General features: G+C 28.6%; 2 protein-coding genes across 3 annotated transcripts in view; one reads left to right on the top strand and one right to left on the bottom strand.

The window, feature by feature from the left end:
• The window catches only part of LOC118189125 (proton-coupled zinc antiporter SLC30A1-like), a 28,507-nt gene extending 21,265 nt beyond the window's left edge, over positions 1–7,242 (top strand). For both annotated transcript variants that reach the window (XM_085811359.1, XM_035359670.2), the window contains exon 9: positions 1,352–7,242. In XM_085811359.1, the coding sequence (XP_085667485.1) occupies positions 1,352–1,564 (213 nt within the window). In that variant the 3' untranslated portion in view covers positions 1,565–7,242. The remainder of the gene's footprint in view (positions 1–1,351) is intronic.
• Positions 7,243–10,173: 2,931 nt separating this feature from the next.
• Positions 10,174–15,006, bottom strand: part of LOC118189134 (cytochrome P450 3A8-like) — a 118,517-nt gene continuing 113,684 nt past the window's right edge. The window contains exon 14 of the mRNA XM_035359682.2: positions 10,174–10,530. Within this exon, the coding sequence (XP_035215573.2) occupies positions 10,444–10,530 (87 nt within the window). The 3' untranslated portion in view covers positions 10,174–10,443. The remainder of the gene's footprint in view (positions 10,531–15,006) is intronic.

The following is a 15,006-nucleotide window of genomic DNA, read 5'->3' as shown; positions in this document are numbered from 1 at the left end:
TACGAATCCTGTTATTAAAACCTTAAAGTATATTAACTGAGTCACAACCCCTGGAACTCTACACGAAGCTACGACATTAATGGCGTCAGACAGAGCCCAGCTTAACTCAGAACTTGCCCCAACCGTGCCTACATCAGGCCTTTCAGGTTTGTTCTGATCAGTAGGTATCTCTAGGTAAGCAGCAGCAATGACAACAGTCTTGTTGTGAATCATGCTGATTATGATTTTACTTCTCATTTTAACCTATGAGGCTTGACATAAAATCTGCGTGCTATTTACTAAAGCTCTAGACTGAGCAAGTGCGTGATAAAATGAGATATAAAATAAAATCAACTTAAAATTAACTGTTAATAAAACGTAAATAAAATGTCACTTACCTCCTTTCAAATATATTCAGAAATATGTTATAAGTGTAAAATATATAATGCTCCTTGATAAATTTCATATATTTTATTGTCAGACTTAATAATAATTATGTTAATTAAGTCATTTTTAATAATAATAATTCATCCTATTTACGAATCCATTTTATTTTTAGGATGGTATTACAAAAGTGAAGTTCAGAGATATATAATATTTTTAATTGAATTTATTCAGTTCCCATTTGCTCATAGGTCCTTAATTTTTTTCATTAATGGTCCTTAAAAGTACTTAATTTCCATGCGCAGAAATGTGTACGAACCCTGTAACCCCTGAAGCACTGTACACCATTTTTGTGATTTATTATTTAAATTTTTGCAATTTATTATTCTGAAAATCATTATAGTAACAATGGTGATATTTAAAAATTTATCAGTATCAATATAATCGTGTTTTACTATAGGTCGTGTTGCTGGTCACTGATTGCCCCCACGGCGATGTAGCCAAGTTGAGTGCCGGCCGCTGGTGACCATGGCAGTAAACATGTTAAAGTAATGGCAGTAAACATGTTACACATGGCAGTAAACATGTTAAAGTAATGGTGATACAATTGACAGTGTGGAGGTCTGCTGTCTTAGCAGTAGTGTCGACATTATTTTAACACCTTGCTAGTGGTTCACATGATGGCATAAATTCTCTGTTCTAGAATTTATACCACTCTGTGAACCATTTTGCCTAATAGGTGTTGAGACAATTGTGCAAATTGTAGTAAAGTTCATTTAAGTAGTAAAATGATTTTAATTAATGCTAGATATTTAATAAACTTTTGAAGAGAGTGAACTTTATTTCGTACTTATCTTCATTGGGCTGTTTTCCATATTAAATAATGAGAAGTGCATTTAATCATTATTATGGTAATTTAACTATTCTAAATATAAAAATATCTGAATTAATTGTACACTCTTTTTAATCACATATTTTTTCTTTGCAGGCAACTGAAAAGGGATGTGTCCTTGATTGCCCTGTAACTACTAATTGCACGCCACAGACTTGTTGTGGCTCTATGAAAGAAGAGAAAGAAAAGAATGGTGTACAAATGAAGCCTTTGAGCAATAGCCCCTTAAAAAATGGTGGTTCTGATAATTTGGATAGTATAAAAGGAATATATCGCACTATAGATACTTCTAAAGCTGAGAAGCTTTAATGTGTTTTATTTTCAAATGCCAGTGTAAGAACTTTTACAAGTCCTATGCATGTCTTTGTGTTCACTTACTGCATAAAGTCATGTCTCTTAGTGTATATACAGACTATTTATAAGACACACTGCTTTATGCTTGCTTAGCAAAGCATTTTGCCACACACTCACGTATATATCTATTTTGCATATTTGATTTAATACTCTGATGTTATGAACTTGTTTTATATTTAAGGTATCCCTCACCAAAAAAAAGTAATATTTTTTTTATACCTGATGCAAAGTAATTGGAAAAGTACTTCAAACGTTTATTTGGCATATTAAATTTGCTTCTGTACATAAATTATAGTTAATTATAAATGTCAGTATAGTTGAGCCTAGAAGAGCCATAATTTAGAAACATGGCTAAAAATAAATTTATAGGGAAGAAATTCTTGTCTGTTGGTTTTATTTTGTAATATATTTCAGCGTCAAATCATAATATTCGGGTTGAAATTTTTACATGTTATTTAACTTCAGTTCATAACATTCAAGTTGAATTTTCTATTACTATTAGCCACTTATCATAGTTATAAAATGGTAAATTTCCATTTTTAGAAGTATTATTATATTTTATTAATTCAAAATTGAGAAGCATAAACATTTATTTTAGTTGATTTAGAATTATTAAATATTCATATATTTGAATAAAATAAAATTTCATGATTATCATATATTTGAATAATATAAAATTTAATGATTATCTTTAAGTATTCTTGTGCATGAATTTTTTAAAACTTCACGTTTTCATCTGTATGTATGTATGTATGTATATAAATGTCATTTCAATTTACACTGAGAAAAATGCATTATATTTAACAAAGAGAGTAATATTTTACTATTATGAGTAATAATTTTCTATCCTTTTTAAGATTCTAAAAGTAATAAGGAAAATTTTTTCAAATATATATAAATTTAAAAGTTTGGCATGTATTTTTGTTTTCATAATTTAATTTTTTTCAACAGATTATTCCATTTAAAGCTAAGTTTTAAATTGTATTTATTTTAGAATGTAATCTGGTGTAAATTTTAAAACTGTTGCATTTTTATGAAAGGGAGCTATTATGATTTCACGATTCAGTATTTCTTGTAAAGCAATTTTATTATTTTAAGCAGTTCATCACTATTTTTTCCCCTGAAATTTGAAACAACTTTGTTTACAGAATGATGCTTTTTAATATTTAACTTTTTCTCATTGTGAATTCTTATGATTATGATTAGAACTTCTGTTAATACACAAAATGTTTAAAATGGCTAATAAATTTAATTAGTAATTTTCTTAATTGTGTTTTAGAGAACATTTCAATAAATGCGGGTTTCATGTCAAAAATATTGTGCTGTTTTTAATTTTTTTAGGGGGAGGAGATTTATAAATTCCAGAATGTTTCAACATTTTATTGAAATATGAAATTTAAATTTATAAACATATATATCACATTCTTGAATAAAAATATAAAGTTTCTTGTTTTAATTGATGTCTTCCTCTACAGATTTCGAATAACTGTATGCTTCCACAAAATATAAAACATCTAAACAGAAATACCTATTTACTGAAGTAAAATAATTTGTATGATTTGATTTCATATTTGAATGAAATTATGGATTTTGTAATTGGTGATATTTTAATAAAATTGTTCTTCATATAACATATTAAAGCATTTTATATGTGAACAATTTTGCGTTTGTATATCACTTTTTAATATAGTAACTAATTTTAATTTATATTTCTCATAGTTTTATAAACTCTTGACTTGTATCTTATGAAATCTAAATTTGAATTTTGTCAAGCTATTATTAATATGCAGTTTTATATAGCTTGAATGATTTATTTAACAGTTTTGCTACAAAATGTTTAATTCTTGTATTTATAACAAAGATTGTAAACTTGGCCAGAATAAGGTTTTCAGTAACCCAGTTGTAGTTTATAGATATGGGTTCTTACTCATATCATATTTTTAAGCAATTGTATGAAAGTCTTTTTTGTATTTTATATATTAAATGTGTATGATCAGAAAAATATTTTTTTAAACAAAGAGATGGATTTCGAGAATAATTTTAAAATAAAATTTTTATATAAAAGCATCTCATTTTTTAAAAGAAAATGAGATGAGTAGTTGATTGTTTAATGATAAAATGTTTTATTACATTATTTCATTTAAATCATTTTATTATTATATTTAAAATTATGACATTAAGTGTCCCATACTGAGTAAGAAATTTGTTTAATTTGTTTTTGACTTTAATATTTATTTAATTATAAATATTTATTTAAACCTTAATGATGGATTTCATTTTATGAAAATTTAAACATTTCCAACTGTTAAATTTTTAAATAGTACTAGTAATATGCTACAATATGTAATTATTTATCACTTGTTGGTTTTAATGTATTTGTATTTTATACTTCCTTTTTTGTAATTTTGACTGAACAGTTCACTGCTTTCTATGTTTTTATTGAAAATACAAGAGATACCTCAATTATTTAACGAAAACATATATCATGCATTAAAAAATGTGTATCTAAATGTTCTCTTTTTTAAATTTATTTTTATCTGAACAATAAGCATATATTATTATAGAATTTTATATGTAAGCTTACCTGGTGTATATACTATTAAGAAGGGAATGGGACTATTCGCCGTCATGACATATTTTTCTTTGCACGACTTTATTATATCTTGCTGTATTATTTTAAGTTGATTTAAACTAATAACTCTGTTCAGTTTCATAATTTAATTTAATTTGATAGACATTTTATGTAAAACAATATATAAAATGTTTCTGTGTACAGTTTTATACAAATACTATGTTACACAACATATTAATTTTAAGAGAATAAGATGCTGACAGGATTGCAGAGTAATTCCGTTTTCTATTCGGATTTCATAAAAATGTGAATTTCCTGTTTGTATGAGTGATTTCTCTGAACTAGCTGATTAAAATTTCAAGAAATTTTGACGAATCATATAAATATTGTATCCGCATAACTTTAAAATCGATAATATAATTTCTGTTACACCAGAATTTTAACCCCAGTTCTCTTTGATACTGACATAATTTTTCAACTATGTGTAATTTCTTTATATCTCATACTTGTAAATTACTATATATATTAAAAGCAACCTTTAAGTATACTAAAGGTAAAGAGAATTTTTAAACTAAATAAATTTAATATGTGTATAATATTGCAAGATAAAATACAGTCGTGTAAAGAAAAATATGTCTTGATGGCGACAGCGAAAAGTCCTAGACCCTATTAAGAATTTTTTAAGTAGAGAATTGTTTGAAATATCAGAAATTTGTATTGCAAGTATCTGAATTTTTTAAAATTGTGTATTTTTGTTGTGTTCATAGTCACAGTTATTACATACTTTGTCTGATGAAAAATAACTGGATTTTTGAACAGTGGTTCAGGAGGAGTACTGTATACAAAAATTTGAAAGAACTCTTCCACCCGCCCTTTTTAATTCTTTGAAAAAGTCTTTATAAATTTTGAACTGCAGTTGTCTTTCATTTAGAAAGCTTGTATAAATGAAATCTTTTCTCAAAATTTAACAAATGATGTTTATCATTAGATTTTTCTTCATTATTATTGTAATTTAACATGTAAATTTTTTGCAGTATTAAATTTATAAAGTATAAATTTAAATTAAGTTGTGTGATATTCAGTTAATACAGAAATATTTACTTTTGGGGGCTTAAAATTTATTTGGTAAATTAGGTCTTGTTCAGAAAAGCATTTTTTTATAACAAAAAAATTTCAGCATTAAAATTTGTTTCAAAAGTTCTGAATGATATGCAATGCACAATATTCTGTTATTTTTAATAATGAATGTTTAATTAGTTGTGTTTTTATGACACTACTGTTATTTTAATTAGTTATATTTAGCTAATTTTCAACTTTATAAAAAGTCATTTAAATTACTTTAGTTTGATCGAGCATTTTGTTTATGGCAATGTTTAAATTTTGTTGTTTTACATACATATATGTGTATAAATGGAATGCATAGTATTTGCCTTCAGTTGCCAGTTCATTTTGTAAAAATTGTTGGCTGTGATAATGAGTTTCTTCTGTAGCTTTATGTATATATATTGACAAATATATATATCTATATTTGTATATGTAAATTTTTTTGGGGGGGTAAGTGAATGTTCTTTAATTGGCTTTCTGTTTTAAATGTAGTTTTATTCAGAATGACTGACCTCATTTTAAATAGCTTTCTTTAAAGAAATAAACATAGGTTATGTTAATAAAGGCAAAAAACTTGAGGGCTATCTGCCTATAGGGAGGGATGCCTTTGTGGAAAACGTTTTAAAGAAACTGGCTCATATCACATTACACATGAAAAAATTCATGAAAACTTCTATGCAGCCAGCTTGCTGGAATTTGAGCTTGAGTTGAACTACTTGTGTTTATTGACTTTACGACTGATATTGATGAGCTGATAGAAACATAGAATCACAAGTAATAAATAAAACTAAGATAATTGACCAGGATCTTTTAAATGATTACCTTTAGTTAAAAGAACAACATTAACGTGATTATCAAATCTTGTTACCTTTGTTTCAGCATATCTTTTGTTAACTGTTATTTACATCAATGATAGCTCATGTTCTGAGATCAAGTAGCAATCTTATGAGCAAAGTAATACGAACATAGTAGGTTTAACGTATCCTCAAAGGAAAAAGAACTGCATGGTGTAAGATTTATTTATCTAAGAAACAAATTTTAGATTACTAAATCATCCTATATTTGTAGCCACATATTGAACCTCAGAAGGTATAAGCCCATAAAAAGCTTGTGCTGTGCAGTAGCAGATATGATAGCTCTCTTGATGAAAGCAGAAAACTTGTGATTTTTTGGTGACCTCATTAATGGCATATTTCTCATGACTTTTCTTGCTGTTAAAATTTCTTATGTTAATTTTGCAATTTGGTGTAATAATTTGTTATTTACACCTTCCTGGTGTTTTAAATCATCCCTAGGTTACTCATCAAAGAAAAGCAAAAATGTTTCATCAGTAAATTAGTGTGAAAATAGCTACATTCTAAACTCAGATTTCCTTTTTTCCATAAATTCATATGAAGTTATTAGGTACAGAATCGGGATTATTTGAATTCATCAGTTCTTTTTGAATACTTATTGAAGTCTAAGTTGAAAAATGGGGGCTATATCAAATTACCAGTCTTATTTAATGCAGTATTATAATTAGTCATTTATTCTTAATTGCAAAATTCTTCTTAATTTATTCTTAATTTTACTTCTTAGTGTATTCTCCAATAAAGAATGCAAGCATTAATACATAAGTTTTAATACATTAACGTCAGGTTCCTCCAGTCTTATAATAAATGCACTTATCATTGGAATAAGAGTTTTTTTTTAAATTATGTCTTTAGAGATTTTTGAAAAAGTTTGAATTTATATACAATATGAAAAAAAGTGTTGTGCATGCGTTTCATATGTGTATGAGAATAATAAGCTCTAAAATCTGTAAATTTATTTATGATAAAAAGTAAATTTTCTTTTTCTCACATTCCTTTACCATTTCAAAGTGTATAGAGTATGCACATACTAATTAAAATACTGCTACTTTGTATGTTTGTACAGCTAATATAGTGTAATAAATTTTGTTTGATGTATTTTTAAAGCTTGTTGTCTCTGCCTGGGTGATTTTCTTTAATATCCTGACTGTAATCATATCTTTAATATCATGAGAAGAGAGAAATAGTTACTGTTCCTTTTTTACCCACATCCAAGAATTTCTTCAGTTAATGTTTACATTTTCCTTTTGGTAAAGTTAGTAAACAGTATATTACATTAGAGAAAAATTAAATTTAGAAAGTAGTTATTTCCGTACCTTGTTATTTAATTATTTTGCATCTATGTGACAAGAAAAGTTATTTTGGTTTATATTAAATTTACTGATTAGAACAAGTAAAAAAGGAAACCAAGTATTCCTATATAAACTCTTAAAGTAATGAGAGGTGTAAAAAAGCAATTGGTAATGAAATTAATATTAAAAAATTATACTTAGCATTTGAAGTCAAACTGGGATTTGCCCCCTTCCCGTTATAAGAAATACACAAGTCACACTATATACTTACAAGAAAGATGTATCTACTATTACTGCATGATACACTAATGCTGCAGTGTAGCACACGCATCAAATAAGATGGCTTCTAAGCAAGTGACTGTAAAGTAAATGTGGAATAATTATTACTGGGAAACTCCTTGTTAATGAAAATGTAAAATGCTGAAATTTAATTCACTTCATTTATACTGTAAAACGAGGGTACTTTCATATTATCCCGTTAACCAGGAAAGTTAGCAGTGATCAAACCAGAGTTCAGCCAATCCTTTTCGCGGAATTCTGAAAGAACAACTGTTTGTTTAATAAACAATCAGTATTTGACCCTGTTTGCAAAGTCACCTATTTCTACTTTTTTATTAGGCCTTCCGATTTTAACAGAAGCTCTGTTTAGAACTCTTGAGTACAAACCTCCGGCAGGCAATTGTTTTAATCTAGTAATGTTCCATTGGTTGTATTCATTTCATCGTATAGTATCCATTAGTACACATTTTTTTTTTTTATGGTGTTATCCCAAACTTTTAAAATAGACCATTGCTTGCTGTTCTGTAGAAAGCAAGTCTGAAATTATTATTATTATTAGCCGGCTGGGGCCAAAGCGAAGTTTATAAGTTCTATGTACACTTGAAAAGAAAATATATAAAAGCACTTCAATATAAATGAAATTAGTTCATTTTTTCCAAGCAGCAACCAATTCGTAAATAACAATTTTTGTTCCCAAACGAGGAAACTAAAACTTTTTGACGCTTCAGGTATGGGTATAACGTCACGATTTAAATTTAATGTAATATAACAACTCTTCTTAATATCAGTAAAAGAATTGACGTGACAATAACATATCGTATCAATCATCAAAACTAGTTCAACCTCAAAGGTTATAATGCCCTAGACGTAAGTTAATAATAAATTTAGAAAACGATACTAGTACAGTCAAAAGTCGTTAGTCGGGACTTCGGCGATTCCGGATTATAGATCATCAGTTTAAATCTGGTAAAATGGCATGCAGAAATTATAAAATTAAAAATATGAAACCGTAATTTACGAAATAAAGAACAATTATGATCTAAAGGGTATCAAAATTTGCAAAAAGAAAAAGCTTAATATTTATTTGTTTACTTAAATAAACATTTCTTTCAATGTAAGTTGTTTAAGTTTTGCTTCGTTTCATGTGATAATACTTTCTCTTTAATTCTATTAAACAGACATAATTTCTTGTTCAATTACAAAGTTCCGCAGTTTAAGTCCCATAATTGCTGTGTTGAGAATACCGACTAATTTGTCAATCGAAATTTTTTCGTTTTCAATAACCTCTGTCACTTTCTTCGCTATCGGAAGCGAATTATAATGACGAGGCATTTGATTTAAATCATATCAAAGACGAGATGAAATACTACATTGAGTAAGCAATTATAAGCCAAATAAAATAAAAACATCTGCCCTTAAGATAAGGATAGTGCTCACAGATCAACTTCCAATTCATTGCACGCCACCGCGGCGTTAAAGATAAACAAAGTTTAGATAAACGTTAAAGTTTAGATAAACAAAGGATATGCTTTTATCCATTTTTTGCAGCAATTCCACTTTTTGTTTAATGGACTCCGAAAGATACTTTCACTTTGTATATCCTTTACATATTAGTAAATATATATCGGAAATTCTATTTGACATAATCGAAAGTTCAAGCTTACTTTTATAAAATTGCTCTAACAGTCTGCAAAAAATAATAATCCGGATCCAATTCGAAGATTAAAGAACAACACAATCTGCAACATTAACTGAAATAGATAATTAGATAATTTTAGCTTAGCTTATCCCGTCCGTTATACATTAAACGCGCATTCGTAAACGTATTTTGCGCACGCGCACACACAAATTCGCAGCGGTAAAAATCTTACGCGCATGCGTCAACACGACGCATGCGCAGAAAGTTTGTAGCTTTGAGGTCCGGATTATAGATCATTCTGGATTATGGGTGTCCGAATTAACGACTTTTGGCTGTACTTCCTTAATATATATGGACTATGAAAACAGTTCAGTAGTCTTGAGAGTGTAGAGCCTATATTTTAGAAAAATGTGTAATTATTATTTAGAACTTGAAGTTGGTAAGAGCCTTAGAAAACTAAAAAAAAAAAAACCAGGAACAATGATTTCATTAAGGTGTCCCTAATCATTATTGAAATAAGAAAACTTAGTATAAGCTTGCTCTGTATAACTCTTAATATGACCTTTTAAAAATTTTAACGGGTGCAAAGCATTTTTTCAAGCTGTTTTTTAAAGGTTGAAATAGAATATGAAGCTTGTAACCAAGCAATCAACCTAAACTTTATAAGACCTTTGGCCTTAAAAACGTTTGACCAACTTTTAATCAAAACATGTTTTGTGTGGCAATCTTTATTTGTGTATAATCTGAAACCACTCTCATAAATAGCAATGAAATCTGAGACACAGTGATGCGTCACATAAATAAGTATAAAAATTTACTATTTAAAGTACTTCGAAAAAGTTATTTTTTAATGAACATAGATTAATCGTGCATTCAACTTTGAAATGCACATATATGCCTTCATAATTACAATGAAAACCAGTACATTTTGAATATAAAACATGCAAAAATTATTTATACTGAAGATTTTCATTGCATAGTTGTTCTGTTTTGTTAAAATCACATTTTATGAGAAATCATGAAATCGGCAGTCTTCAACGAAGAATTCGGTGGAGCAATGCTGAATCTGGAAAAACAGTTTCTTTCTTCCAAATTCCTCAGACTTTATCTTTTCGAATTTCTAACTGAACTGTGATATCCTTTGGCTGCAACAGACCTTGACCAATGAAAAATTCTAAAGGTACCTATGAGAAGAATATTAACAGATTAAAGATATATTTTTATTATTTCTGCTATGTAATAAAACTTACAATGGAGCAAGGTAAAAAAACTATATTTTTTCTTTCACTAACAACAAAGTATTCATAACGAAAAAAATTTAATAGGCATTGTAACAGTCTGGTTTCCAGGCAAGATGACAAGGACGTTGTTGTTAAATTACAGTTAAGGTGTATATACTAATAGATCGCGTCGTTATATTCTGAATTTCGAGTTTCATTCTTCAACCGAAAATACAGTGGATGAAAAGCAAATGAGGTCCACAGAGCAGAAAATCTCAGCCGAAAAATCAGGTCTCATCGCCAGTGCCCGTTTAATTCCTCTTTTAATTTTTGTAAAATTGCTCTTTATTTATTCAACAACAAAGTATTCATAAGGAAAAAATTTTAATAGGCATTGTAACAGTCTGGTTTCCAGGCAAGATGACAAGGACGTTGTTGTTAAATTACAGTTAAGGTGTATATACTAATAGATCGCGTCGTTATATTCTGAATTTCGAGTTTCATTCTTCAACCGAAAATACAGTGGATGAAAAGCAAATGAGGTCCACAGAGCAGGAAATCTCAGCCGAAAAATCAGGTCTCATCGCCAGTGCCCGTTTAATTCCTCTTTTAATTTTTGTAAAATTGCTCTTTATTTATTCACAATCTAATCGCTCAATGAGCAGCCATTCAAAAGCAAAATGAACATCAATCTGTCAAAATATCTGTTTTCGCGATTACAATATTTCCTTTCATTCGTACCAGGAAGTTAAAAAAAAAATCTGAAAGCTTTCAGATTTCATATGCTGAAAGGGGCGTTTTTTTAACGTTTTGTGTGTGTTACCTTTATTTATTAAATATCAGGTTCTTCGCACTTAAACGATAAAATTTAATTCAACAGCAATATCACAAAATATTTAAAAACAGCGTATCTTTAAAATCTCCGATTCACAGCGCTGGAGATAAAAATGTTTTTTTTTTTTTTTTTTCCCTGTAGTATTGCCATTGCTCGTTTTGAAACTGTTGAGTTTCTTAAAAAATTCGTTGGAAGTTTTACAAAATATGAAATAGGTAATAAAACAAATTCCAAATTTGGGCGATGCATCTAGGTGACGTTGTTTTTTCACAATGCGAGAAACATAAATACATTCATGCAGATTCTTCATTATTTAATTTCCTTAAATATAATGCAGAGCTCTAATATATGGTGGCAATAATTTGAAAAGTGGAACGCTGTTTTATAGTAAACGATGCAAAATGCCAAAACGAAATAATAGCCCCTCTGGGGAAATTGTCCCTTAGGGCTAAAAAAAAAAGATGATTGAATTTTAGTCTGTTAGAAGTTGTGTATGAAAATAACTTTGTAATCGCATTTTTCAAGAGAAAGTTCCAAATTATGCTAAGTAACGTTATATCGAGGAATTCGGTGCTCAGAGCTGGCCAGAGAAGCTGTGTTGTCAGAGTAATGCTGTTTTTAATATCTGTGACGAAAGCGAATTCTTCAATGAGACGGTTAACTGGTCAGCGCTAAATCCCCGAACGCACAGGGAGGTCACGTGATCGTCGCTTCATGCGTAAGCCGACGTCACAACGAAGTTCCGCCCAGCATCAACAACTTCGTTCGATGTAAACATGGTTTGCAACTTTGATTCGGAAATCTGAAATAAGTCTTTGTGGATATCTGTGAATATGTATGTTTGAACGATTTCGAGCATTATACAACTGAATGGCTTGGTTATGTTTCTCCGTATAAGAAAGCGAAAGAATAAATAGTGATTATTTTTTTAGATTGGTCTTATATAGAAAATGTAGTGCACGTAAAAAAAATCTTCAGTAAGATATTCTAGTATCAGATATTTTTAATCTTATTTTTACATGATACGATTGCTTTGTCAAGTTCACTGATTAAGCTAAACTTAGCAAATCTAGGCAAATTTAGTCTATAAATTTCTCTTTCAAAGAATATTCAGAATAAAACTGGGATTATGGTAACCTCACAGTAAGATTAATAATTTAATTCACAACGGAACTGTGTTTGAATAAAAATATATATATATAAACAGTTATCTGTTATTTTGTAACCAGACCTTAAAAATAGATTCTAAGTTTTTGAAAATGCCATTCAACTGCATTTCCATATATTTGCTATTTTTTTCCTCATGTCACATCATTCATCATCATGGGCAAACTTGTGAATAAAATTTATACAGTTGCTACTAAAACATCTGTGTGTTGTATTGGATTTATGATGCTCGCATAATAACAGATATTTGTCATGCCATCATTCATACTTGTGGATAAATAATATCCAACTCTCATATAACAGTTTATAATTACATCAACACAACTAGAAACTGAATTTCTTTGCTCCAGGCAAACTGGAATTTGTGTTTCCTCGCTTTCAAAATCAATTCAGTTTTATCCGAAATCTAGGCTCCAATTTTTTTTTTTTACCTAATTTTAAATAATTTCCTTGCCATTTCAATAAAGTTAAAAAAAAAAAAAAAGTAGGCAGTTTCTATTCTTTGACTTCACAAATCCAACAGATACATAAATCAGAAATTTAAAAAAAAAAAAAAAAAAAAAAAAAAATGACAGTTTTTTATTGCAAGTTGAAATTAGGTGCATTTCAGTAAAAATTTTATATGATGCAATTAAAATATGAAATGAGCAAAATTTCAGGCACATGTCTTGTAATACTATTTCTATAATTATCATATTTTTCAAACAAGGAGCTCACATGTGTTAAAAAAATTCTGTACAATGTTCCTATTAAAAAGTTTATGCTCATTTTTTCCCAATAAGTATGTTTTTAATATGTTTGTGTACTTTTATCATGCATTACAAGTGAAATTGAAAAAAATTAATAAATATCAGATTTTATATGTGGCACTCAACACACTTTTGTTCTGCAGTGTTGCCTCTGCTATAATTTTATGAAACACTGCATTTCTGAATATTAAAAAAAAATGAATATCAATTGCATAGGCTGCTTCTTTACGAAAGACAAACTAAATGCAGATTCTGCCAAATTAAATAATAGGTAGCAGTGCTAGGAATGCGTTTTTTTCTACATATATCAACCATTCAACTTACTTTCTTTGTTTTCAGCATTCACCTTTACTACCTACATTTCTGTCACTGAACTTGATTTAATATTAAACTATTATTTTAATTCTCAGGTATGCGTACATGGAATTAGTTTCATTAGTTAAAAAGATTATTAGTAAGTAAGATACTTGCAATGGTATATTGCTAAAAATGTATAAGCATGCAGGAAAAGAATTTTTTTAAAGGACATAAATTATATCTTAATAGACAAATCAACAAGCCAATCAATAATATAATTTGCTATTTCAGAATTTTCAGCAACAATACATTTTCTTATCTTTCTTTTAAATTTTTCAAAGCTACAAAACAGAAAATAAATCCATCACTGTTTCAAATTTTAAATACTCAATAAATAAAAGTGTGGAGAACAAAATATGATTTTAATAATGAATATTTATAAGGAATAATGTTTAACATTTATAAGAACTGTTCAAATAAACTATCACTAACAGCAACACATGCATCGCAACCACAATGAGGTAACTGGCATATACTTTGAAAGATGGCCGGCATGTACTTCTACAGCAATGGTGCTAATTCGGTGCCAAGGTCGGACTAGGGTTTTAAAAATTTATAGTAAACTATCACAAATTCTGCAAAAACGTGCCTTGTGGTATATAAAAAATTTCTTAAAATTTTGTACATGCCAAACAGATCTCCTTTTGTTATCTAGTTTTGGCTAGCCTGTATCAAATAATATAACAAAACAGTTTGCATCACACAGGCAATCAGTCTCTTCAAAATTTGTTGCACTATGCATGAACTATCTTCTCTGTAAATACTTCTGTTTGATAGTTCATAACGTAGAGTAAACTTGGAAAGATTTGTTATGTACTGCTAAGTAACTTTTGCTGTATTTAATATTACTATTACATTAGTGTTTATAGAGTATAAACTCTGAAGGGAAATATGATACCTCGTGTTTTAAAGAAATTATTCTGTACTTTGCTATTAACGCAATTGGTACAATCTATAAACAAGCTATTCTTTTTTCTAAAATTACAATTTTCAGTTTTTAAATTATTGAATATAGTTCTGTTTAGATCATAATTATACTTACAAATTAACACTGCATTATTTAGATTATAACAAAGGACTGAACAGCTATTTGCCTAAGAGGAAGAATGCCTTTGTGGAATACTTTTTATCCTCGCTTCCATGTTACACATGGAAAAAACCACAAAACTCTGATACAATCAATCCATTTACTGGAATTTGAAACTGGGTTGAACTAACAACACTCCTCAGTTTTACCAATTGCCTATTGTGAACCATTTCCATTGCAGGAAAATATTGTTAATACACATTAAATATGGGTCCCACCAGTCACTGAGAAGTTATGACCACTGA

This window comes from Stegodyphus dumicola, chromosome 2 (assembly GCF_044657685.1).
Source record: "Stegodyphus dumicola isolate Sdum_Otavi_A_Nest chromosome 2, ASM4465768v1".
NCBI lineage: Eukaryota > Metazoa > Arthropoda > Arachnida > Araneae > Eresidae > Stegodyphus > Stegodyphus dumicola.
Note: the sequence above shows the minus strand (reverse complement) of the source record. Positions and strands in the feature narration are given on the sequence as shown.